Source organism: Bidens hawaiensis, unplaced genomic scaffold (genome assembly GCF_021521415.1).
Source record: "Bidens hawaiensis isolate Kalapana, Puna unplaced genomic scaffold, B.hawaiensis_p1.1 tig00022871_1, whole genome shotgun sequence".
Classification (NCBI taxonomy): domain Eukaryota; kingdom Viridiplantae; phylum Streptophyta; class Magnoliopsida; order Asterales; family Asteraceae; genus Bidens; species Bidens hawaiensis.
In genome coordinates this window covers 274,839-300,291 of record NW_027493566.1, presented here as the reverse complement: position 1 = coordinate 300,291, position 25,453 = coordinate 274,839, and the positions used below count along the sequence as shown (strand labels likewise).

At 35.1% G+C, this 25,453-nt stretch overlaps 4 protein-coding genes across 5 annotated transcripts; 2 read left to right on the top strand and 2 right to left on the bottom strand.

Annotated features, from left to right (window-relative positions):
• Positions 1–1,486: 1,486 nt before the first annotated feature.
• On the bottom strand, positions 1,487–3,707 carry LOC143566292 (late embryogenesis abundant protein D-34-like). Its single transcript, XM_077053035.1, has 3 exons — positions 3,395–3,707; positions 1,766–2,059; positions 1,487–1,669 (listed from the first exon to the last, which is right to left on the bottom strand). The coding sequence occupies exons 1-3, from the start codon at positions 3,698–3,700 to the stop codon at positions 1,493–1,495; spliced, it is 777 nt and encodes a 258-aa protein (XP_076909150.1). The 5' UTR covers positions 3,701–3,707; the 3' UTR covers positions 1,487–1,492.
• Positions 3,708–5,282: 1,575 nt separating this feature from the next.
• On the top strand, positions 5,283–10,148 carry LOC143566313 (chaperone protein dnaJ 10-like). Of its 2 annotated transcripts, XM_077053051.1 has the most exons (10): positions 5,283–5,456; positions 6,560–6,619; positions 6,711–6,793; positions 6,910–7,069; positions 7,286–7,415; positions 7,489–7,647; positions 8,464–8,642; positions 8,719–8,799; positions 9,649–9,786; positions 9,875–10,148. In XM_077053051.1, exons 1-10 carry the CDS (start codon positions 5,370–5,372, stop codon positions 9,959–9,961), a joined length of 1,164 nt encoding a protein of 387 aa, XP_076909166.1. In that variant the 5' UTR covers positions 5,283–5,369; the 3' UTR covers positions 9,962–10,148. The 2 variants fall into 2 exon arrangements, with proteins under 2 accessions (XP_076909166.1, XP_076909167.1); XM_077053052.1 differs by lacking the exons at positions 5,283–5,456; positions 6,560–6,619 and having other exon boundaries at positions 6,711–6,825; positions 9,875–10,147.
• A 2,103-nt stretch (positions 10,149–12,251) lies between these two features.
• On the top strand, positions 12,252–15,339 carry LOC143566314 (UDP-rhamnose/UDP-galactose transporter 2-like). The gene is made up of 5 exons (XM_077053054.1): positions 12,252–12,535; positions 13,017–13,201; positions 14,005–14,205; positions 14,545–14,712; positions 14,800–15,339. Exons 1-5 carry the CDS (start codon positions 12,406–12,408, stop codon positions 15,142–15,144), a joined length of 1,029 nt encoding a protein of 342 aa, XP_076909169.1. The 5' UTR covers positions 12,252–12,405; the 3' UTR covers positions 15,145–15,339.
• Positions 15,340–17,767: 2,428 nt separating this feature from the next.
• Positions 17,768–21,810, bottom strand: LOC143566312 (uncharacterized). Its single transcript, XM_077053050.1, has 3 exons — positions 20,622–21,810; positions 19,141–19,827; positions 17,768–18,554 (listed from the first exon to the last, which is right to left on the bottom strand). The coding sequence occupies exons 1-3, from the start codon at positions 21,777–21,779 to the stop codon at positions 17,979–17,981; spliced, it is 2,421 nt and encodes an 806-aa protein (XP_076909165.1). The 5' UTR covers positions 21,780–21,810; the 3' UTR covers positions 17,768–17,978.
• Positions 21,811–25,453: the final 3,643 nt, after the last annotated feature.

Genomic DNA, 25,453 nt, shown 5'->3' with positions numbered 1-25,453 from the left:
GTAATGAAACCAATGTTCCATGATCATACTTAGGTTTTGGAGGACATGTCAGGAGATCATAGGCAAGTTCGTGACATTGTGTAATCCTCGCTATGAACATATGCAAATGTGCATCTATACATGTTTATATTGAATGATTAAATCACCGTGAGTTAGGCGTCACTTAGTTAACAAAATTTGGAACAATATCTCCAGGGCGAGTATTTATGTTACAACTATGGATAATCATTTGTGTAGCTTTGAAGGGATGGCTTAGGGTGTGTTTTGTAGGTCACTATAGGCCATATAAACAAAAAGTACTTTTAACCTCGTGGAAATGATTTTTTGTACTCGACTTCAATGTAAAAGTAAATACGTGTTGACAGAGAGCAAGTAACTGCAAATGGTAAACGCGGTGTATTAATGACTAACCTAGTTAATAGTTGTATAATACAACGATATAGTCTTGTAAATAAAGTTTATATTAACAAAATCCAAATAACAAATTAATTAGTTAGTTATTCTTTTAAGGAAAATTGGTTTTTATTGGTCCCAACTATCGTCTTTTGGTTACTGCCGGTCCCAACTAACGAATTGGCTGCTGACGGTCCCAACTTTTAACGTATTTGTTCCTAACGGTCTGCGACTAACAGAATTCTAACGTGGTTAGTTTCAGGTCGCCTTTAAAACGTTTTTTTTGCCGGAAAACACACATTTTTTCCCGAAAACTCAACAATTTTGTCCCAAACATCATGCTAACTTTGTATTGTACATTTATGAACCTTTTTCTAGTAAAAGCCCCAATTATTGAGATCGCCGGAACCCCAGTTGATAGTGCTTAAGTGATGATGGTTGGCTGGCGGTGAGTCAATTGTTGGTGGTGGCGGTTCAGTTGGTGTTTTCCGGCAAAAAAAAGTTGACTTTCTCGGGCAAAAACGTTTTTCCGGCGACCTGAAACTAACGACGTTAGGATTCTGTTAGCCGCGTACCGTTAGAAACAAATACATTAAGAGTTGAGATCATTAGTGACCAATTTGTTAGTTAGGACCGACAATGACCAAAAAACAATAGTTACACCAATAAAAACCAATTTCCAATTTTCCTTTTCTTAATGATTAAATGTTACACGCTACATGCCAAGATTAAAGCCTTAACCTCAACCCATCAAAATAGGAATGGTTTGAAACACTTGACTAATAGTTTTTTAAAGTCACACTTTTGAGGTATGACTGGTACGATCAGAAGAGTGTGATGGTAGGTTTGGTATAATCAATACTTGACCAAACTTAAAAGCCAGATTTTTAGTGTGTAAACTTAAGGAGCTAGATTCTCGGAGTGTAGGGCAACCCGGCTCTCATGAAGCCGGACAGCTTATCAAAGTGTAGGCTGTGAAGGAGTCGCCTTGCCAGTTCGATGTCCACACATGTATTTCAGTATCTTATAACAAAACATCGAATCTATTCAAGTTATAAAAAACTAAACCGAAACAAGTAGAACAACGTGACACTGACATTTAAACTAGCTTGCCAACACTCTCCTTCTCATTCAAATTAGCAGCAGCCGAAATGGAAGCCGATACTCCAGCAGCGTGAGCCGTCATATCACCAGTGTTCCGCCTCTCTGCGCTCAACACACCCTCAGCATCTTCTCTCGTAACCGCCTTATCCGCAGGAAGTTTCACCGTTGCATCCTATTAACATTTTCACACACACATAAATAATTAAGTACACAAATATAAATCAAAATGCAATGAGTATATAAGTGTATTAATCAAAAAATAACTGACCGTCAGAATTTCACTAAGTTTAACTTTATCTTCTTCACATGTAGATGTGTTCAAAGTGGCAGCTGACTGAGCTTGAGCGGCGAGTCCACTGGGGATTTGTATATTACTACCGGTAGCCCTGACTTCCGCAGCTTGAATTGCCGCAGCATCACTCTGCTCGACCGTTTTGTTCCCCGCGGTCCTTGCTGTAGCTTCGAGTGCTTCTCCAATCGTTATTGCACCCTGTTGGTGAAGGTCTCCCACGCCACCGCCTTGCTGGAGTACCGGTGTAGCCTCCACGTACTGCCCCACCACCTGCCGGAAATGAACTTATGCATGGTTAAATTAACCTCTCATTTCCGAATAATTGTATGATAATATCGTTTAGGCTCGAGCCTTAACAAGTCTTGTGAGTTGTGTCTCTTTTAAGTTTTTAACTATTTTGGACTTCTATGTATTAATTTTAAACTACACAGGGCGATCTCTAACCGAGCTTTGGCTCGTTCAAGTGCACATGAGCTCCCTAGTTAAGGTATTTCTCAACATATATAAAAATAAAATAAGAATGCATATAAATTAATTAATAAATAACAAACGAGCCAACCTCTAGGTTGAAAAACGACTTAGGTGAGCTTTAAAAAGAGCTCGAAACAAGCTGAGATCGAGCTCAGGCTTAGCCCGGCTCATTTACAACCCTATCGATGACACACGCCCTTTTACTTCTTTTAATTTCCGTTCTCATTTTGATTTATTTTTTGTTTTTCTATGCAATATCTAATTTAACTTCTATGTAAAATATATGTAAAATATATTACTGTCCTTTCCAATTTGGTGCATTGATAGGATTTCCAATGTATTGATAGGATTTCCAATGTGGTGTAGCGACAGAAAGTATGAGTTCTTAAATGGAGATCCAAGTTCGATCCCCACAAAAAACACCATGGGAAGGACATGGGTGGCTCACTGATGAAGACCGAGATCTTTGTAATCTCGGTTTAGGGCGTCCGAGCTTTACCACCATTGGCCTTCAAACGGGTGGGTTTTCTTCGAAACTGGAGATTAAGGGCTCCGTACCTGACGGTGGTCTTTTGCCATTGAGTCATCTCATCCAAAATAACTAGACAATTCTTTATTTGTTGAATAATAAAAAATGTAATATCTATTACTTTTTATAATAAAAAATCTATCTATTTATTTTAATCATCAAACTTTTCACCATAAAATCTCACACGCCATTTTTTTGAACAACCAATTCTATTTCCACCTTTCAAAGATATATGAGGTAAACTAGAACCACAACTATTTAGTTGTAAGGAAAGTCACGCATTTACCATTAGACCAAGCTAGCAGTTGTCAACATTAAATCAATAGATGACGGGTTTAAAAAATCTATTAAATAATAGAGTTATTACTAAAAAAAAGCTTAATTAAAAATTATTAAATGTTAGAACTAAACCGAATACGACAAAAAAAATAGTTAGATAATGATAATCGGGTGCTAGTCCGTCGGTGATTTAAATGACCGTTAAATAAAATAATAATAGTGTGCTCAACAAGGAAGGCACCCCCAATTTTAATATTTCATGGCAAAAATTAAATATATTAATTTCCTAATTAAATTATAATATTTCATAGCAAAAATTGAAGAACCTGGCCAGCAATGGTTTCAGTAACAAGACGTGCACCGGTAAGCTCAGTAGCAGTAACAGTAACCCCTTGATCACCAGTAACACTCAAATCCTGATGACCAACTAACCCAGCTCGTTCATTAGTTGCAGCAGCTGCCTGCATGGCTGCAGCAGTGCCACCCTTCTGTGTTCGTCCAAACACCGTACTCTCCGCCGCCTGCATCATGGCAGCGTCTTGTGGGGCCACCGGTTTGTCCGCTAACTCGCCGGAAACGTCAAACACGTCTCCGAATTTGACCGGATGTTTTTGCAGTTGGTTCTGACTCATCTTTGGATTGTTGTTGTTGATTGATTTTTGTTTGGTGTTTGAGATGGTTAAATATGTTGGTTGATGTACACGTGGAGTACGATGAAGAAGGTCGGTTGTGAGTTACGTGTACGTGTGTTGTGGTCTGGACATTGGAATAGGAAGTAGGTTTGGTTTTTTAGACTTTTAGTGCAGGTGGCATGTTTTTGTGGATTTTGAATATTATGAAGTGTAAAGTTCAAGGAAGTTTGGATATTTGTTTTAGGATAAACTAAAAATTGAAAATGAAAAAAGAATATTAATTAAAAGTACAATACGTGTATGTATTTTGGATTTTGTATTTGTATAATGTCAATGTTTTTAGAATAAAGTATATTTACTAGATGCTTACTTGGACGGTGAAAGATTAAGAGAGTCTGCTGATCCTGTTGTCATAAGAATTTGTTAATACAGTTATAGGCAATGACTCAACTCAAAATAAACAATCGAGCTAAAAAACTAAGACGACATAACGTAGCTTAACTCGATTTAATCTTTCTCGACCGGTTTAAATGCGGACTTTACTTTTTTACCCACTTTGTATCGAGCTCAAGTAGTGTTCAAATGAGCTACTTGAGTTATCTGTTTAAAGCATTTTCAACAACCTATATGTTAAAAGTTTTAGTTCAATAATTGATATTAATGTAGATTAAGGGAATTTTGGGACTGAGTTTGAAAACAACTTAATAGCTTATTTGTTTTTTTTTTTGAAAATCCAATAAGTTAAAGTGTTTGACATGATAAAAGTTATTTATATTTTAGGTTTTTGGAAAGATTTAAAAGTTATTTTATGAAAGACACAAATCCTAGTTTTTTTTAAAATGACTTTTAGCTTATTGGAAAAAATACCAATCTACCCACCCATTACTCTAATAAGCTAAGGCAAACACTTTTTAAAAAAACAACTTATTAGTTAGTTGACTTTTCCCACCACAAGGTAATCCAAACATTTACAAATATTAATAAAAAAAAACCTTTATAGAAAAGTTATAAGTCAATAAACACTTTTGGAAAGCAATCCTAGTTTTAGAGGTTAAGCGAGTTAGATTTCTTAAAAACAGGATTTATAGGATATACAAATAAAACGCTTTTAACTATACAAATTATTTGACCCAAGAAACGAGGTAACATTTACTCAAGTTCGGCTTGTTCGAGTCCCCGAGTGTGGCACAAAAATTGCTTGCGACATGATGCGACAAGGCGGTACCTCCCACATGGTCGGGACTGACACACGAGTTTCCATTCAGAAGGTGATAAACAAAAGTATTAGATGAACCAATGACGCTACTGCTGATATGAATTTATTATTTTATGTTAAGAAAAGGTATCGAAAAACATGACATTTCAGGTCGTTTAGAAGGTGGGGCCTGAGCCTGACCTGATAGTCAGCAAAGTTACAAGGCAGCCTCGGTCGTATCTACGTCGCAATCATAAGCTTTCAATTCAATTTGTGGATGATGATGACTGACTATTCCAATTCCAATTGACCTAGTTCTTATTTTATTATTATTATTATTATTTTCTAACCAATTCATATTCATCTTTGTACGACTTTTGGTTTCCAATTATTCAGCATTGATATTTCCTCTCCGTACAACTTTTTTATTATTATTCACAAGATCAATCGTTAATCGGAAATCGTATATGATCGATGGTGAAGGAGACGGAGTATTACGATATCCTCGGGGTTAAGCCTTCCGCCACAGAGTCCGAGATTAAGAAAGCTTATTACGTCAAGGTTATTATTATTATTATTATATACAAACACATCTTTAATTGATGCAGTATTTATGTGAATTTTGGTTGTTTAATTTGGTCATTTATTATGTGTTATTTTGCCCTAATTGGATGAAATATAACATTACATTTAAGGAAATTGAAATTAAGGTGTAGTAATATCTATATTATTTAGGCAACCTTTTGTTTTCTCTACAATCAATGATCGGCAGTTTGATTAGGAATCAAGCTAGAACAAGTGAACCTGTAGCACATTTTGTTTATAAGAGAATATATATGAAAAATGAGAGGCTAAACTGATGAAGCTATATAACTATTTCTAATAAGCGAACCTAATAGTAATTCAAGCTTCAGTATTCATATATGATTCTTGAAAAACTGTGTGTTCATTAACTGATAGAATCAATCAAACCTTTGTTTATGGTTCGGTTTTGGCAGTTTAACTGTTATTGTCAGGGGCGGGGGTGTCCCCGGTCACCTCCGTTTTTTCGCGTCATAGTGTAAATTTTCGCGATTTTGTCCAAAATGTTTTATATGTATTGAGCCCGGTCACCCCTATGACTTAGACCAAGCTTCGCCACTGGTTATTGTAATCAGCCGTGTGAATCGGGCCAGTGATTTAATCCTTTGAACTTTGTTGGAATATGTAGTTATGAATATGCATTATATTCACAAACTATCTTTACTGTTTTAAGATCTTTGATACTAACGTTTATGAAGAAAAAAAGTTATGTGCATCAAACAAGATTTGATATAGCTATCTATGCATAGACTGCTAGACCTATAATAGACATTACATAAATTCATGAAATCAGGCAGGCTAACATGTCTGTATTGGCATCTAGTCTAGATATTTATGCATGTATAAATAAATCATCATCATCGTACTAAGTATATCCCACCAATAGCAAAGCTATGGTAGGGTCTGAGGAGGGTAAGATGTAGACAGCCTTACCTCTACCCTTTAGGAATAGAGAGGCTGCTTCCGGTGAGACCCCCGGCTCGATATGCATGTATAAATAAATGATTTATGATAATTGAGTGTGTATAGTTTAATACTTTAATTCTTGTTATCTTTAACTTGCTATGTTTGGATGATTGCAGGCACGGCAAGTCCATCCAGACAAAAATCCAAATGATCCTCTTGCAGCACACAATTTTCAGGCAACATTTTCATCTGACCCGTATTGAATTTTTTACTTATATTTTTTCTTTAATATATTCTTTTAGTTAAAGATTTTATATTTTACAACAGGTTTTAGGTGAAGCTTACCAAGTATTGAGTAATCCGGATCAACGACAAGCTTATGATGCTCACGGGAAATCAGGAATCTCAACGTTAGTTTTGTGGTCTTTAATTATAGATTATGGTATCTTGTACTGTATACATGCACGCGTTCATATGTTTATTTTCTTCTTGATATTTATTTAGTTATTTTGTCTGTTAATTATAGTGAAGCAATCATTGATCCGGCTGCAATCTTTGCAATGCTTTTTGGGAGTGAGTTATTCGAAGACTACATTGGGCAGCTTGCAATGGCATCCATGGCTTCTTTGGATCTTTTCACAGAAGGGGAGCAGGTTGATGCTAAAAAGTTGCAAGAAAAGATGAGGGTAACTACATAACCGTCTCTCTTTGTCTTTCCCACTACAATAAAACATACAAGCATTAAAACGCCGTTTTTACTTAAAATTTATACGGTGTTGATCGCGCTCTTATAATATACTGTAACATATTTTTTGTTATCTGGCAGTATACTAGAAGTAATATATTATAAAATTTATAACGTGTCTACGTAAATTTGAATCAGTTAAGTGTGTGCATCACAGACTGTGCAAACGGAAAGAGAAGAAAAATTAATTGAATTACTTAAAAATCGTCTCCATGAATACGTTCAAGGAAACAAAGATGATTTTATTCGCCATGCTGAAGCTGAAGTATCAAGGCTTTCCAATGCAGGTATTGTTAATTTAAGCAACATATCTTTCTATTATAAATCAATTTACTATAATATATTAATACCCTTTTGTAGCTTATGGCGTGGACATGTTGAACACAATTGGTTATATATATACTCACCAAGCTGCCAAGGAGCTTGGTAAAAAGGCTATTTATCTTGGTTTACCGTTTATTGCTGAGTGGTTTAGGCACAAAGGTCACTTTATTAAATCACAAGTTACAGCCGCCACAGGTACATCTGCCTTTTAATATGGAAATTACATATAAACCCTTGAAAACCGTACTATTTCTGTATTTTATGTTTACCCATTTAAAACAATACAATTTATAATATGACCATTATAATGCAAGATTTAAGGGAAAGGGCGAAAGACATAGATGTAAAATTTGAAAATGTGTGTTTGATACTATGATTTTTTGTTGAGGAAATATGCTATTTTACTAAGTTCTAAAAGGGATATATGAAATTATCCCTTTCTAGCCATGTAAACGAATTGAACGTTTAGTGAACCGTTCGCGGGATGTTCGTTTTAATATATAAATGAACGAACACGAACCAAAGTGTTTGTTCATTCAGTTACCCAAACAAACATAAATTTCTTTATGCTCGTTCGTTTGTGTTCATTTATGTTCGTTACTTTACGTTTGTTTAACTTCGTTCATTTATGTTCGTTAATATTTAATATACTCATTTTTAATTTTTTGACCCATTACAATTTAGTCTAGTTTTAATTACTTTTCACTTTCAGGCCTGATACATTGTTCACATTAACTGTTATTGGTTTTCACTCAGTTATGTTCATTCATCTACGTTCTGTTACGTTCATGAACCTTTTGTTTGTACTGTTAACAAACAACATGAACACGTTCATTTTCTTAATGAATGAACACGAAGTCATGAACAAGAAAACCCCGTTCGTTTTTGATCATTTGTTAGGTTAAAGTTCAACAATCGAACACGAACATGTTTCGTTTACAAGTCTATCCTTTTTAATCTTTTGCAACACTATCTTTTTTGTCATTGTTGTGTTATCTTTTACCTTTTTAGGGGCGATTGCTTTAATTCAGCTTCAAGAGGACATGAAACGACAATTGAGTGCAGAAGGGAAGTACACAGAAGAGCAACTTGAAGAGTACATGGAGTCACACAAGAAATTAATGATTGATTCACTTTGGAAGCTTAATGTGGCAGATATTGAAGCCACGGTTTCTCGTGTCTGTCAAATGGTTGTACTATTATTTCCTTATTTTTAGCTTATATAATATGTAGATCGGTACTTAGATTTATATTTGTTTGTTTCAGGTTCTTCATGATCATACTGTGAAAAAAGAGGAGCTTCGTAAGCGAGCCAAGGGATTGAAGACTCTTGGTCGGATCTTTCAGGTGTTGTACTTAATAATTTTATGTATAGGGGTGTGCATAGATCAATTTGGGTTCAAACTGAACAAAAAAATCATTTTTTAAAACTGTTCGGTTTTGGTTTTTGCTTTTCACAATGAGTTCGGCTTCGTTTTTTTGGTTTTGCCATTTGGGATTGAAAATTTTGGGCCGAAAAGTTTTTGGCAAAAATTAATGAATTTGGGCATGAAACTTAGGATGTAAATTTTTTTGTTAGTTAATGGTTAATTTATTATTGTACATTTGGATCTAAAGTTTTTGGGCTACCATTTATTATTTTTATATTAATTACTTAACATTCGACATTTAAAATTATAATTTATTAATTCAATAACAAAAGCTGGTTTTTTCGGTGTCAAGTGTCAACTGGTTTGATTTGGTTATAAAAGTCGGTTTGTTTGTTATTCCAGTTTTCGGTACTTGAAAAACTGAAACTGAACCAAAAATTTGGTTTTTAGAAAAAACATAAAACCAAACCGTCGGTTTTGGCTTTTTGGGGTGTGTTCAGTTATTCTGGTTTTAACTGGTTTTGGTTTGGTTATAACTTATAAAAGCCAGTTCTGTTTTTACGCCTTAAGTTCGTTTTTGTCCTTCAGTTTGCAAATATAAAGCCGGTAATGCTTTTTATTTCGGTTTTATGCACACCCCTAGTATCCGGTATGGCAAAGCAAGTTAACTAGATGGGCCAGGTGTAACAAGTTAACTAGATCCTATAAAATTGATCCACTTGACCCATTGAAGAGATATAATATCTCACCCAAATCGAACCCATTTTCAAGTAGATCAGTCGAAACCGATACATGACTGATGTATAAACAATTATATTGGTTTCAGAAAGCAAAACCAGCCAATGGGCATGAGAGTGACCCCATGTTAAACTCTGGCATGCATGATCCAAATGGTATTGATACAGATCATAAGTCAAAAGCTCCAGAATCTGGTCAAACTTCTCAAAACACCAATGCACCTCAGGTTTATTAATAATTATTATTCATTTTATTCACTGTTAAAAAACATATACTATTTTTTTTCCATTTTATATAAAAAATTCTATTTGTAGAGTCCATATGTGGAAGCTCCCCAAGGTGCAGAAAATTACAATTATCCTATGCCAACTGTACCCCCTGGGGCCCAGAGATTAAAGTGAAGTTGCATGATTGAATGGTATGTATGTATGTGTTTGTATGTATGTATGTATCATTGTGGTAATGGTGAATTTGTATTTATTTGAATGAATACTTAAGTTTTTAATTTGATTTATTATACAAATAATGTATTGTTTTTCCCTAACTATGTTACATAGTCATGTACAGTGCAAGTCAGATAAATGAATACTTCAGTTTTTTAATGTGAAATATAATACATTTTGAGTGATATTTTAAACTGTCATATTTGTTTAATCTACTGTGTTTCTAATACAAAAGCAACATTGATATATATATGCTCCAATTTAGGATTTTAAGGGGTGATACACTAGATTTAAGGTGTCAATCGTGTTATGTTGACGAACTTTGGATTAACGGGTTGAATTGCACCTAAACATGACTTATATGTTATTGTGTGTAAAACATTAATCTTAACCTGCATGCATTTTAAATCGTGTAATTGATATGTGACTCGTTTAAATTATTTTTCTTGGGTTGTAAAAAAATTGCTAAACAAGTCAGTGGGTCAATATTTTTAGTTGTAGAAGTTGGTGAGTCGATTTGTTTAACTAAATTGGTTAAACACGTCAACTTGGACATGACCTGTTTATAAACAAACTAGATATGACAACTCAAAATTTAATTATTTTGTGTTGTGTCGGAAATTGTCACTTGTGTATAAGATATTATAACCGTTTCTTTTCCTCAGTTTTACGTATTTATTATAAGTTGTTTCTTTTACATATTTACTACAAATGATTGTCTTTCATTCACTATATACAGTTCTTTTTGCTATTACCTAGTTATCTAGTTAAAATTGACAGTGTACCATACATATGCAAGCAAATAACAGTTGACATTAAAAGAAAGTTACAACATGGTCTATCATAGTTTATATATGCCATGTCGGTAGGTAAGCATGTGGCCTTGTTTGGTTTCATCCACATGAAACCGCATATTGGGCATCGAATGCGACTTTGCATCAACCATAAATTCTATCCATTTAACTATTAACAAGATATTTATTATGCGGACACGTTATATTTACTTATTAACCATATACGGTCATTTAACATGTTTAATAAGCAAGACATGTACATTTTAAAATGTTTGATTAAACGAATCATGTTAGGTTGACATGTATACCTTGTTAAGTTGAACATGTCGACATGTAACTCATTGAACCCATTATATACAACTTACAAACCAGATTTATATATTTATAATTTGATTGTCATATGTTAACCCGTTTGACACGTTTGAATAAATGAGCCTGTCACAAAAGGAAATTCACGTTGCTTGAGAATGAATAGGGATAGAAGGATGCTGGGAGACCCCAAACTAGATGCTTTGAATAGCAATCTTTCTTTCATACCCCTTTAAATAAACTTGTTGGGAAAACTTAATAGAGTGACCAAACGTCGACCTTAAACGAAAAGAGTGTCCAACCAATCACGCCAAACTGCCCCGCACTAAGCAAGTCGTAGTCCCATATTTTTTTTTCTCCTTCGATTGAGTTGGATTGGAATAGTCAACATGTCTTTTCACGTGCGCACATTATTTAAGATCATTCTTTCTTTTCCGGAGTAAGAAATCCAATCTGAGCGTCGCGTTGCTTACTTACCTTTGGTTAGCTTTAAAGCTCCACTTACTCATATGATGTGCGGGAAGAAAGAGACTGGTTCGCATTTGGCAACACATTTAAATAAACGAGTCAAAGATTCATGTTCATATCACACAACTTCAAATGTGTACAGATTACACTAATAAAAATACCCACCGTATTTACGTTGAACAACCACTCCCACCAATACAAAATCCGTCAACTTGACACAACTAACACACCTAAATCAATTAAACTTTCTTTTTAAACAGCTAAACTGCTTCTAAACCTACACATTTGATCCGTATTATACATAAAACTCTCAACCTCCATAATAGAAGAGACACACTTACCACATTCACTTTATAGTTTACACAACCATACAAATAAAACTTATCCATAAAATGTTAAAGCTCATCCTCTTCACCACCTAAAAAAAGCTAGCTAGGTAAAAGTAACAGTTGTCTTTACCTCTTTATTTAGTAAAAGTGATAAAAATAGAAGAACCACCACCATCAATATCAAAATCAAATCAAAACTTTAATAAATAAAAATTTCAAAACTTTCAATTATTTTCCCAAAATAAAACAGATCTTGTCTCCATATAATATATTATCATTCTACCCCTAGATCACCGTTCATATTCGTATCATATTATTATCACACATTTATTAATATTATTATTCTTATTAAAAGAATCTTGATTTCTTCTTGCTGTCAATCATCTTCTTCTTGTTCTTCTTCGTCTTCTTCTTCTTCTTCTTCTTATTATTATTATTATTATTATTATTATTTCAACTTCTTGAATTGGCCGTCAAATACCCAATTCAATTCCGATTAATTATGGCTACCGACAAGAAACCATCGCCGGTGTCCGACGTCGGAGCATGGGCCATGAACGTCGTAAGCTCCGTCGGAATCATCATGGCCAACAAGCAACTCATGTCAGCTAACGGCTACTCGTTCACTTTCGGTTAGTGGGTCTTTCAGATCTGTCAAATTAGGGTTTAATTGAGGTTCAGTTTCATCAATTTAGGGTTTAATTTCATTGATCTAGCTTCAATTTCACCTCTACTTTATTGGGTTTTGATCGTATTGCCCTAATTATGCATAAAGTTGTTAACTTTGACTTCATTCGTAGATCAAGAAAAGTTTTTTTTTTTGGGTTTTGATCATATTGCCCTAATTATGCATAAAGTTGTTAACTTTGACTTCATTTCATAGATCAAGAAAAGTTTTTTTTTTTTTTTTTTTTTTTTTTTTTTTTTGTGAGGGGGGGTTGATCATATTGCCCTAATTATGCATAAAGTTGTTAACTTTGACTTTCATTTCATAGAGCAAGAAATTTTTATTTATTTATTTTTTTTCTTTTTTTTTTGAATTTAAGTTGTTATATTTTCTTGATTTTGAATTGGGATTTTGGTGAGTTTGCTAACAATGGTGTTTGTTTACAGCTACAACGTTAACCGGATTCCACTTTGCGGTAACCGCGTTGGTTGGATTCGTGTCGAATTCTTCGGGGTACACTACGGCCAAACATGTTCCGTTATGGGAGCTTTTATGGTTTTCGATCGTTGCGAATATGTCCATCACCGGGATGAACCTTAGTCTCATGTTGAATTCAGTTGGATTTTACCAAGTATGTAGTTAATATAATTTATTTGCATATATGTTTTACAAATAAAATTCTAGTTTTATGGTATAAGTTGTGCATTTTTGAAACGTTCAACGGGTGGTACGGTGGTAAGCGTCTGATTCCTTTAATTAGAGGTCTCAGATTTAGGGATGAGTAAATTCGGTACCGGTACCGATTTGGTACAAAAGTTTTGAGTTTCCGTATCGGTACGGTACCTGTATTTCTCGAATTTTACCTTAAATACCGGTACTGAACCGATACCTTGCGATTTTCGAGATCAGGATTTTCGGTACCGATCTCATCCCTACTCAGATTTGAATCTAGCTTTCACTGGTTTCTGCCTTAGGGCACCCGTAGTGGGAGCAAACCTTGGGCGAAATCGGGCGAGAATTACCTCCCCCCCCCGGGCGATTTTAGGGGTAATTGGGGGGGGGGGGTTATTGTCGCCGGCATTGTGTGTGTGTGTATATATTATTATTATTATGTGTGATATATATATATGTATGTATGTATATGTATATGTATATGTATATGTATATGTATATGTATATGTATATATATATTTTAGGCTACAACACCATTACACCCCAAAAACAAAAACCTACCATATGCTGACTGGGCGCCACATGGCGCAAAACGCCTCATTTTGTAGCCCCTCCACTACACATAGCCTTAACTTCTTGAAGACCACCTGTCTGTCAGTTAGTGTACTGGTGGGCCCGTGAGTTTTTCTTTAACGGAGTCTCATGGCTACAAAAAAAGTTGTATTCTTGAGTATGTTACTTATGTTTTTTTTTCCTATGTAGATTTCCAAACTAAGCATGATTCCGGTGGTTTGTCTGATGGAGTGGATTCTTCATAGCAAGCGATATTCAAAGGAAGTTAAAGCTTCTGTCGTAGTTGTGGTTATAGGCGTTGGTGTTTGCACTGTGACTGACGTTAAAGTTAACGCCAAAGGTTTTATATGCGCGTGTGTAGCAGTGCTAGCAACATCATTGCAACAAATTGTGAGTACACGTTTCACGTGCGTTTAAAAATCTTTAATGCGCGAAAATACTTAATAACTGTAAAAGTAAATAATATAAGAATCTATATATATATATATATAGGGTAACGATCCTAAGAGAACCAAGAAAATTGAGAACTTTGAGAACCATTTTGGACCACTAAAAAAATATTTAAAAAAATTATAAAACAAAAAATTTAAAAAAGTAAAAAAACCAAAATTCTTATATTTCATTCCGGTTTCATAAAAAAAAAATCGTATTATACACATGTGTATAATTTCATTTAATCTCTAGTTACGTACTATAGCTAACAATAATGATTTTGATTCTATCACGCAGTCTATCGGATCGTTGCAGAAGAAATACTCGATTGGAGCTTTTGAATTGTTGAGTAAAACCGCACCGATTCAAGCTCTTTCGCTTCTTATACTTGGTCCTTTTATTGATTATTTTTTAAGTGGAAGACTAATTTCCGATTACATGAAAACCATATCTTCTGGCGCAATCGTAAGCAATATTCGTTCATTTTATTTCATGTCACATTTCAATTATTTCGGTGAATCATATTTTTTAACTTCATTCCGCAAATTACAGATTTTCATATTGATATCATGCTCATTGGCGGTTTTCTGCAACATTAGTCAATACCTTTGCATAGGGCGGTTTTCAGCTGTTTCGTTTCAAGTTTTGGGTCACATGAAAACAGTAGCCGTGTTGACTTTAGGGTGGCTGCTGTTTGACTCAGAGTTGACTTTCAAGAACATTGCGGGAATGCTTGTTGCGGTTGCGGGCATGGTGATTTATAGTTGGGCAGTGGAGGTCGAGAAGGCGGCTAACAAAAGCTTACCGCTTTCGAAACATAGTTTGACTGAAGAAGAGTTGACTTTGTTGAAAGAAGGGTTGGAGAAAGGTCCAATTAAGGAACCTGAGTCAAAATAGAAAGAATGATTGAATGATTCCAAATATGTCATGTTTTGCATGTTTTTTGATGTGGTTTTGTTCATTGTTGTTCCAAATTGGAATTTATAGTTTTTATTATGTAGCTTTTAAGCAAGCTCATTTGTTTATGCAGTTATAGAAAGTATTGTGTCAAATTAATAGATTCATTAATATCAGTTGGTTGATTGTGTTTTTCTCTCATTATAGTTTGAGGATGCCTTTAATTTTTTGTGTTTTATGTCATAGTTTATACTGATTAAATATTTTATTTAAAATCTTCAAAGAGAATTATATATAAAGATAAAAAATCAATGGATTGGTGTCGCAAGAACATCATTGGCTCACGTGGTAGCATCAGCTCGTGCCACGTCATCCAGTTTTTTCTTTTTTCTCTTTTTAAAGTTTGTAAAGTTTTTGTTTTTTATTGTTTTATTTCGGCACGTGACGAACGTAACCGAAACCATCCTAATTTGTGTCGACTCGCCGCAGCCGCAACAACGGTCAGGTTTGACATACCGGCTTTACCAACCAAATAAACGTTGTTTTAAGTGTGTTCTTTTTTTTCATAAGCTAGATGAGTATTATGGGTGTTTAATAATATATATTTTTGGATTTAGTGCTACTATTGTAGTGTACCAACCGAATTCGTGTAGCTTTCATCATAAGTTGTATTTGTTTTTTTAACATGTGTGATGTGTTGCTACTGTCTTCTTCGTTGATGGATTAATTTTTTAGATTCAGTTTTAGAATCGTAATGAACTTAACTCATACCAACCGAATGCACGTTAATGCACTGCCTCATTGCGACAGGTGCAAACCTAGTTTTATATAAATTTGTATTTTTGATTCCTCGGTCGTAAATTTATAATTTTAAAGTATTAATATGCAAAAATATAAAATAAAATGTCAAATTAGATGGATCGTGTTCTTATTAACCTATGAAAAATCGTTGTGTGTCTAGGTTCATATATCTGATAGACTAACACAGTTTTATAGTTTTAGATTATTAAGTTATTAACATGTAAAATTATAAAAATAAAACTTCAAGTTAAATGGGCCGTGTTTGTATTAACTACGAAAAATTGTATTGTGGCCTAGACGTGCACAAATCGGGTTCACCTTGAAAACCTGAACTGGTTCGGAACCGGTTTTTTTCACACAGGGTAGAAAATGACTCCGGTTCCAGTTAGGAACCGGTTCGGTTCCCGACCCGAACCGATGCCCAGAAATGCAAACTTTTAGGAACCGGGTAGGGTTGGAACCGAGACTGGTTATTACGTAAAAACCGGTTTCACCGGTTATTTTTGAAATTCAAACATTATAGCCGTTAGAAACCGGTTCCAACGGCTATATAGCCGTTTTTGACCGTTGGAACCGGTTTTATTACTATGTTTAGCTAATTTTCATTCTATAAATATCAATGTATGAGTGTGTACTTGTTAAACCACTTCCAAAACTATAAAACACACTCCAAAACACAATTAAGCTTAAACCGACAACTAATGACGACGTTGTTATAGTGATCGAAACAACAAGATGCCCCGATGTTTGGGTTCATTACGATTTGTGTCTGATGACCGACTCACATGAGATGGCACGTTGCAAATATTGCTCGAATCCCAATTCTTCCATATGTCTTCGTTGCGGTTATGGTTGACTACCGTAACAACCCTTGGGTCCTCCGTAGCAGGAACGGGGGCAACAAAAACACTCTTCTTAGCCTTCTTGTTAGTTTTTTTGATGGGTGCCATAATAATATTTAGTTGGATGGTCGGGTAACGGAACAGGTTTGCTAAAGGAGTAGTATTTTAGTTTGTTTTTGAGTTTGGTGGTGAAACAAGTAATGAAAAACAACTTATATATAGTTTTTGGGCTACAAGAACCGGTTCCAACGGCTATATTACCGTTGGAACCGGTTCCAACGGCTATTATTTGTCTCAAAAACCGGTTCCAACGGCTATATTACCGTTGGAACCGGTTACAACGGCTATTTTGTGTCTCAAAAACCGGTTCCACCGGCTATATTACCGTTGGAACCGGTTCCAACGGCTAGTTTGACATGTGTTTGACTTTTCAAAAAAATCCCACCGGAACCGGTTTTTTCGGGCAGGAACCGAACCGGTTACAATTAGGAACCGGGTTGGAACCGATGGGGACATACAAATATGAGAACCGGGTACGATTTTCGGGTACAAAAATACCCAAACTGGGTATTGGGCCAACCGGGTAGGAACTGGAACCGGTTCCGGTTCGGTTCCACCAGTTAGGTTCCGGAACCGGTTTATTTGTGCACGACTATTGTGGCCAGGTTCATGTGTCTGACATGATTTTCTAATTCGTGATAACTTATTGGATTCGACCTACCAACCAATGTTGTAAAATCCAGATTAATCGATAGGTCTCTACCACACCGACTTGTCACCAAGTCCTAATTAGTACAAAATCGGTCAAAATTAAAATATTAAACATTAATTTTGAAATATATAATTTGAACATTTACATATAAATTCCAATCGATTAACCCCAAGCCCAACTAGCGCCTGACGATTTCTACAACACTGCTATAGACAACACCCAATGCTACATCAAGAACACCATTGTAGATCAACCAAATCAAAATACTTAAAGCACATTAGTTGTACTCACAACTCAATATATTTTGACTTGAATGTTACTAAACCAAATGAAAGATCTTAGCTCTTTTAACAAATCCTCAAGTTCAATTGTTTATACAACATTGTATAGAAATCACAAACAAACAAAAACAGTTTCAACAAATCAAAATCCCAAAACAAAATATGGGTGTATGAAAAACAGATGAAAAAAGAATACCTCTATTCACCATTGATGTTGCTTGCCAGCTCAGCCAACTGGTTCTTATCAAGAGTGGAAATAAGTTCCATTGAAACAAATGAATTCAACATCTCACCATCAATTTCTTCATTTTTACAATCTGATTGAATCTTTTTGGCTTCAAAATCTGCAGCCTCGGCTTCTTGTAACAAAATATCGGCTTCTTCAACGTCACCTAATTTTAGAGCGGCCGATCGTTCGGCCTTGGCAGCACTCGCAACCAGAACCAAACGTTTGTATCTAACCGCTTCTAACTCCTTTTCCATTATTAAAACATTTTCTTCCTTTTCTTGTAATTTCTGCACATTTCCATTGATTTCGTCTTCAATCTTCTTAAGGGTACTTGTATCTTCATCTATTTTAAGTTGTAGAGTTTCTTTTTCAGCATATAATGTCTTTGCCTCGTTGGCAATTCGGGCAGCTTCCTTGAAGTTTCTTGCGGTTGCAAAGACTCGCTTTTCGGATTCGATCTCCGGGACCCGTTTTTCTATAAAAAGAAGCCTTTGTTTGGATGATTCTATTGACTGTTGGGTTCCTGATTTTGTTGAAGATAGATCCTAAAACATAAATAAAGAAAAGTTTATAAGATTTATATTGTTTCAAAATGACGGGTTTTTAACTAATTAAACATGAAGAATTAAACGAATAGGGTTTTCTTGTTTGTTTATGTTTGCTCATTAATAGTATAAACGAACGCTTCACGGACATAACTAAACATAGAACCAACATAACCGAGAGGCAAAACTAGTTAAAAGTAACGTAAAGAACAATATATGGGGCCTAAAAAATTAAAACTATACTATGTTGTAATGGGCCCACAATTTTAAAGGAACATAATAACTAACTAAAACTAACGAGCATAATTGAACGTAAATGAACAAACATAAACGAACTTAAATAAACGAACGTTCACGAACATAAATGAACGAACGAGGCATGTGTTCATGTTCGTTCTTTAACACTTTAACTAAATGAACAATATTTTTTCTTCATTTTCGAACTTCGCGCTGAACATTTGGCTCGTCTACTTGCCTACATTCCCCCTAATTTCATGTCACCATACGTTACCTAAGTAATGACATTCTAGTAACTTTACATTTATACACTTCAAATCACGAGTCCATGATTAATCAGATAACTAACCTGAAGAGAAGCTCTTACAGCAGAGATTTCTTGTCTGAGCATTTGCACATCATCAAACAACTTCTGTTCGGTTGTAGCTAACCTTATTTTATCTTCTCTTGATTTTGATATAAACTTTATTAAACTCTTACGCAAGTTTATAACTTCTTGATGTACACTTGCTTCATCTGAAGAAACCCGTGCAAGTTCCCTGATTTTCAACCCTCTGGCTTCTTCCTGAAGGGCAAAATCGTCAATTTCCTTCTTTTTTCTACACAAATCTTCATTCTCCAGTTCCAGTTTAGATAGGCCCGATTGAATATTTTTAGACTTCAAATCAAAGTCTGATAGTGCATCTTGGAAGTTAGACACAGCACCTGCCATCTTTTTTTCAATTTCTTCGATTTGTAAATTGTTTTCTGACATTTCTGCTTCTTTTTGTTTCACTAAAGCGAGTAATTCTTGTAGTTCGTCTGCTAAAACCTTCTGTTTCTTGTAAAGGAGTTCACTTTTTTGTTTGTCTTCTTTGACTATTTGGTCAATGGAGTCATCTAACCCTTTACGTGCTCCTGATATAACATCTGATTCAATTTCAGCTTCCATTTTCTTGGCCTCTAAAGCTTCAGATAATGAATCCCATTTCTCCGTTTCTACTGAAGTTTTAGTTTTGGCATTTGAGATGACAGAATCTGCATTTTGATCAGCATCCTGAGAAGAAAACATAAATCAGAATTACTTGAGTTATCTGAATAAAGATGCCAACTGTATAAGGACTACATATTTAACCGAATTATAGTATAACAAACGGGTCATGGAGTCTTTGTATTGTTAACTTTTCGATCATGTTGACAAAAAAGGAGTCGATCATAGTTTTGATCAAAGTCTGTTTTTCTTTTTCATCTTTTCTTTCTTGTTCTGGTCAATCAAAGTTGCTGCTGTAATATGATATTATTATAATATTAATCTAATCCAAGGCCCTCAATCTTGTAAGCTAAATATAAATAAACCCTAATATTAAACTATTAATATATATAATTAGCACTAATAAAAGCAAGAAATTTAGATACAAAAGATAGCATCATCTCCATCTGAGGTGTAAAACACTAAAATTTATCAGTTTATTCTCAGTAATTTGACTTGCTTTTAACACATTTAAGTCCACTAGTGTTACACTTAGAACGACTACTTTCCTACATGTGACCCGTTTGCTTTAGCTCCATGACTATATATATCCCAATCAAAGTGTAAATAACTTAAAACTATTGGTTTATTTGTAGTAATTTGTCTTTCTTAATATTATACTCATTAAGGTCCCAGTTGAAATCAACTTAGAACTACTTTCCTACATGTGATCAGTTTGATTTGGCTCCAAGATTTCATATGTACGTATAATCTGATAAGTGATATCTATGAAACTATTAACACTACACAACCAATGAAAATCACACTATGTTTAAAATCACTGAACACATGATTTACATATCATAAGATAGCAAACTCACCACTGCAAAGCTTTTTAGAAGTTCTGCACACTCCTCTTCCGCTACAATCTGCAGCTCCAAAGCCTCCTGCATCTTGGAATCAATTTCATCACACTCTGCTTCTGCTTCCCTCAACGCAATCAAAAGAACCTCCTTGTTTTTCTCAGCCGATGCAAGACTGTCACTGACCCGTTCAGCCGTCTCGAAATCTTCCGACTCAACCGCTTCCTCCAGCTCCTTCTCCATTTCCTTGTACTTCACAGACGCAAGATTCAACTCCTCCGCCGCCCTCCTTCTCTTTCTAATAATCTCCTTCCGTTTAACAGATACAGCAGCCACCGCTCGCTGCGCAGAATCGAGCTTATCAGTAACCTGTTTCTTAACCTGCTCATATCTCAACTCAATCGAATCCTCCCTGCTTGCAACTTGTGTAACCTCCTGTCCTAACGTTGATTCCGAATCCCGAACCGCTTCTGTTATCGAGACCTGTTCTTCGATTGCTACAGGTGCTTCTGACCGAACTTCAGCCCTAATTTCAGACTTAATTTCAGGATCATGTACAATTTGAGCAACCTGCTGTTTATCTACCTGTGCTTCTGGTTCAACTTTAACTTCAGATTCAGTCACAGGCACTGACACTTGAGACGGTGACGGTGACCGAATATGCGAATGAGCCGGTGAATGATCAAAATCACCAGCAGAATCCTGCAATTGAGCAGCAGCAGCTGGTCTACCGTATCCGATCCGTAATCCAGCTCTCTTCTTCTTCCGAGTGGACGAAACCTGCGACGTGAGCGATCGAGTAGACGGAGCAACACTTCTATTATTATTATTAGTAACAACAGTTGAAGTAATTGAAGCAAAATCAGTAGTACTACGAGACGATGTTGATGAAGAAGACGGAGACAGCGGAGGATCGAGTGACGAAACGTCGTCGTCTTGAGATTGAGACTGAGGTTGAATTAGGGTTAGATCGGAGAACAGGTTCTCATCCAGAGGCTCGAACGAAGCTCCGGCGGTGGATTGAACCGATTGCTGATCAATTTCACGGTGATTAGAGAGATTAACAGGATCATCGTGCTTATTATTGTCAGTTATTGCTGGTAATTGAGAAGATTCAGAAGAGGTAGGGTTGAAGAGGACCATGCCTTCGAATAGTGAGCCATCCATGTCGTCCATTGCAATGCTGGTGCCACTGTTGGTGTGGATTCAGTTGATTGATTGAATCAAGGCGCATAAATCTGTATGATCAAATGAATACTGCAACTGAGACAGACTGTAATAATAGTGCTAATGTGGTTTTGGATTTGGATTTGAACATGTTTTTTTAAATGAAACTTAGCGTAGTTAAGATTTTTTCATATTTTTTAAACTGAGGTGTTTAGGCTTTTGATCAAAACGAGGGTACAAGTCGATTGATGTAAAATTTGCCTTAAATCGGTGCTCCAAATAAAACTAAAGTTTGGACTCTAGACAAATGGTTAAGAGGATAACAAAAACGATGATGTAAATGAGAGAAAGCCAGTGGCGGATGTAGCTAGTAATCTGGTGTAGCATCCTCTCAACTTTTTGTCGGTAGTGCCATTTTTTTTTTGATGGTTTTCGTATTCGCTAACCCAGAAAAAATATAACGTTACCCCTCTTAGATTAAATCCCAACCAAATTAAAAGTTAAAATCAATTAAAGCCCAAAACTAAAGTTTAAAGGCTAACCAAATTTTTGTCCAAATCAAATAAAACCATTGTTCGTTGTTTCTTTATGTGTGGACGTTTGATTTAGGCCGGACATCAATATTCAATAAAACAAAGTTTCATTCATCAACCGTCCACCCCGTGATGACCCGACCCCCTGCTGCCCTCCTCCGGTCACCGGACCTCCACACTGCAGCCTAGTAGTCGACGACCCCTCAGTCCCTCATCCACAGTTCGTCTTTTACTTGTTCTTAGGTATTCTTTTACTTTTATCTAAAATTGTAATTGTTTGATTTTATTAGATAATTGTTAATTTGGAATTAATTATGGGCATGAATATTGAATGATTGATTATGATTTACTGGATATTTGAATAATGTATATCGGAATTAAATAGGGATTTAGGGTTTATTTGTAAATTATAACTGATTATGGATTTGTGGTTTAAATTTTGTTTCTGCGAAAATTAGGGAGCTTGAATGATGAAACAACAAAGTCTTACTATCAATCTTTTTAAACGAAAATTCCAATAAAATGATGATATTAATCCAACACCAAATTCAAAAAGATATATATACTATATGAAATACGGTAAAAAAAAATTTGTTTATTGTTTCGTTTACATTGTATTAAATACGGTAAAAAATATTTTTTGAATCGGTTGGTTTGTGGTCACGGGTTGTCGAGTAATGTAAGGGAGGGGAGAGGAGATGTCGGGGGTACTAGAAGATTCATATATGACATTGTAAGACAAGATTTGCCAAAATTATTTCGTTAAACACTTGTAAATTGTAATTAATTACATTAACACTTTTAAGGCAGGCTCAAGATTGAGCTCTAGGGTAATTGTATCTTGATTTGAGAGATTATGTAGCTCCAATATGATGATTAGAACTATGTTTGAAATAAAGTCTGATTTGAGAATCCTATGTTACTTTTAATCTTTTATAGTAATCAACAACGAAAGGTTGATTGAATGAGGGATGTGTTATTTATACACCATTTATAGGGTGTATATAAAGATAATATGTGTATTAAGAGGGTGTGTGAATAACCATTGCCTTGAATGATTGAGAATCCAAACATTAGATAACAAACCTAGATTGAGAATCCAAACATTAGATAACAAACCTAGGTACCAAATTAGCAATCTAGACAGTGCATAACAGTCTACATTACCATGTGTGAGCATGTGAGGCTATTTACACTTGTAAGAGCATGTGAAACTATTTAACATGTGCATTGAACTAGCAACACCTGCCTAATTTCATTTTATTAAAATATAAATATAATCGGATCAACTTGGGCCAAGGGCCGGTGATAAGTGGTGGTTTTATACTTTTCTACTACAAACACATATTTTTTTCTAAATGAATATCGGATAAAGCACGATTACTTGGGGTAACCTAATGACAAAAGACAACCTCATACGTTTGTGATTGCGGACAACGTTGGGTAGCTTATGGCCGTCATTTTATGTTTCGGAGAAAATCCACCACCCGAAAGCTCACAAAACCCGGTTGGGATAAGAGGAAATATATGATTATATAAACAAATGTTTGTTTTAAATTCTTTTATTAATATTAGAGTGTAGAAATATAGCTTTAAGCAAAAAAAAAACATAAAGAAATAAAATATGTAGTTGATAAATGATGAGAGCCTTGCCTAAAATTGTGTAAACGTATGTTCTTTTTATGGGTTTTACACTTTTACTTTTGCACATGTAGTACATGTGTAAATGTCACCTTTAAGCAATCTTTTACTTTTTTCAAACAATAATTCTAAAACTCACAATTTTAATGGTAAAAACTAAGAAATTCACGATCGGATGGCATGCTATCAAACATAACGTAAGTCGAATTAATCATATCAACCAAGCACATATTATGTGTCACTTAAATTCACAAGCTAGTGTTGATAATTAATTTTCATATAGACATATCTTACAACTAAATCATCAAGCTTTTATCCAAATTTGGGTATTGGGTGATTAGTCGTGCATGATATTCCTAATTGAATTCACAAGTCTTCATCTAGCAAACATTATTAACGATGAACAAACATATCTTATAAAAATCTTGAGTTTCTACATATTTTCTTTTGCACAATGTGCTAAAGAATCCCAAAAATCATGTGTCTCCAAACATCGTTGATGAACCTTTTTAAACTACTGTAAACCCGCGTTTAATGAATGGGCATCGCCCGAAGTTGACACACAATTCACCCAACTCATCATGCAGCCCAATAGATTAATAAAAGATTTGATAATAACACGTCAAATGATAGTACACCATTCAAGTATTCAACACATCATACAACACTCTAGAACAATTATGAATCGGATGATCAACTTGTGTCTCTTAACATAAATGGATATCAAGTATATACACATAGTATGTGTTAACATAGGATCAGTGTTGTAAAGATCGCTAGTCGCTAGTTGGGCGGTTGGGTGAGGACTAGCGATTAATCGGATCGGACTTTAATGTATAAATTTCAATTTTATATATACATGCACACATTTTTATATGTAATTTTCAGTTTTATACATACACAAACACATTTTGGCCGGAAATTGACTTGAATCTCGCCGGAAACCGTTGGTTTTTGATGTAATCTCGCCGGAAACCACTAATTTTAGTCAGAATCTCACCGGAACCCACAAATTTTGGTCGGAATCTTACCGGAAGCGTTGATTTTGGCCGGATTTGACCATTGACCGATTAGCCCAAAATTATTAGTAAAGAGGGGACTATCGATTAATCGACGCCCAGTAAGGATTTTTGCAACACCGCGTAGGATAAAATACATAATTAACTTAGTTTCATAAATAGAAATAAATTAGCATGAAATTTACACAAGTAGAATATATCAAAAAGAAGGTATAAGTTGAGAAATTGCTTTAAAATACCTAGGGATGCGCTATAAATTGAGGTGAAAAAGGAATCGATTTATTGCTTTGAGAGTGACTTTTGTCTAAGGGTTGAAGGGAGTAAGGGGCCATCGATGGAGACCGACAAATTAAAGTTGGTTTAAAACATTTTTAGGTGGTTTTGTAATTGAAACTTCAAATTCTTTTAACCAATTGTACAAAATAGTTTTATAAGAGCGTGTATAGCAGAGTAATGCCCGAGTCTACCTCATCTTGAGATGGCGTTAAAC

Coding starts and splice junctions, on each gene's coding strand:
- LOC143566292 (XM_077053035.1), bottom strand. CDS start 3,700: ATGAGTCAGAACCAACTGCAAAAACATCCGGTCAAATTCGGAGACGTG. Junction 2,060..3,394: donor CTGAAACCATTGCTGGCCAG/GTTCTTCAATTT, acceptor CATTTCCGGCAG/GTGGTGGGGCAGTACGTGGA. Junction 1,670..1,765: donor AACTTAGTGAAATTCTGACG/GTCAGTTATTTT, acceptor AAATGTTAATAG/GATGCAACGGTGAAACTTCC.
- LOC143566314 (XM_077053054.1), top strand. CDS start 12,406: ATGGCTACCGACAAGAAACCATCGCCGGTGTCCGACGTCGGAGCATGG. Junction 12,536..13,016: donor CGGCTACTCGTTCACTTTCG/GTTAGTGGGTCT, acceptor GTTTGTTTACAG/CTACAACGTTAACCGGATTC. Junction 13,202..14,004: donor ATTCAGTTGGATTTTACCAA/GTATGTAGTTAA, acceptor TTTCCTATGTAG/ATTTCCAAACTAAGCATGAT.
- LOC143566312 (XM_077053050.1), bottom strand. CDS start 21,779: ATGGACGACATGGATGGCTCACTATTCGAAGGCATGGTCCTCTTCAAC. Junction 19,828..20,621: donor TTCTAAAAAGCTTTGCAGTG/GTGAGTTTGCTA, acceptor TTTTCTTCTCAG/GATGCTGATCAAAATGCAGA. Junction 18,555..19,140: donor CTGTAAGAGCTTCTCTTCAG/GTTAGTTATCTG, acceptor TTTATGTTTTAG/GATCTATCTTCAACAAAATC.
- LOC143566313 (XM_077053051.1), top strand. CDS start 5,370: ATGGTGAAGGAGACGGAGTATTACGATATCCTCGGGGTTAAGCCTTCC. Junction 7,070..7,285: donor AGTTGCAAGAAAAGATGAGG/GTAACTACATAA, acceptor TGTGCATCACAG/ACTGTGCAAACGGAAAGAGA. Junction 9,787..9,874: donor AAAACACCAATGCACCTCAG/GTTTATTAATAA, acceptor TTCTATTTGTAG/AGTCCATATGTGGAAGCTCC.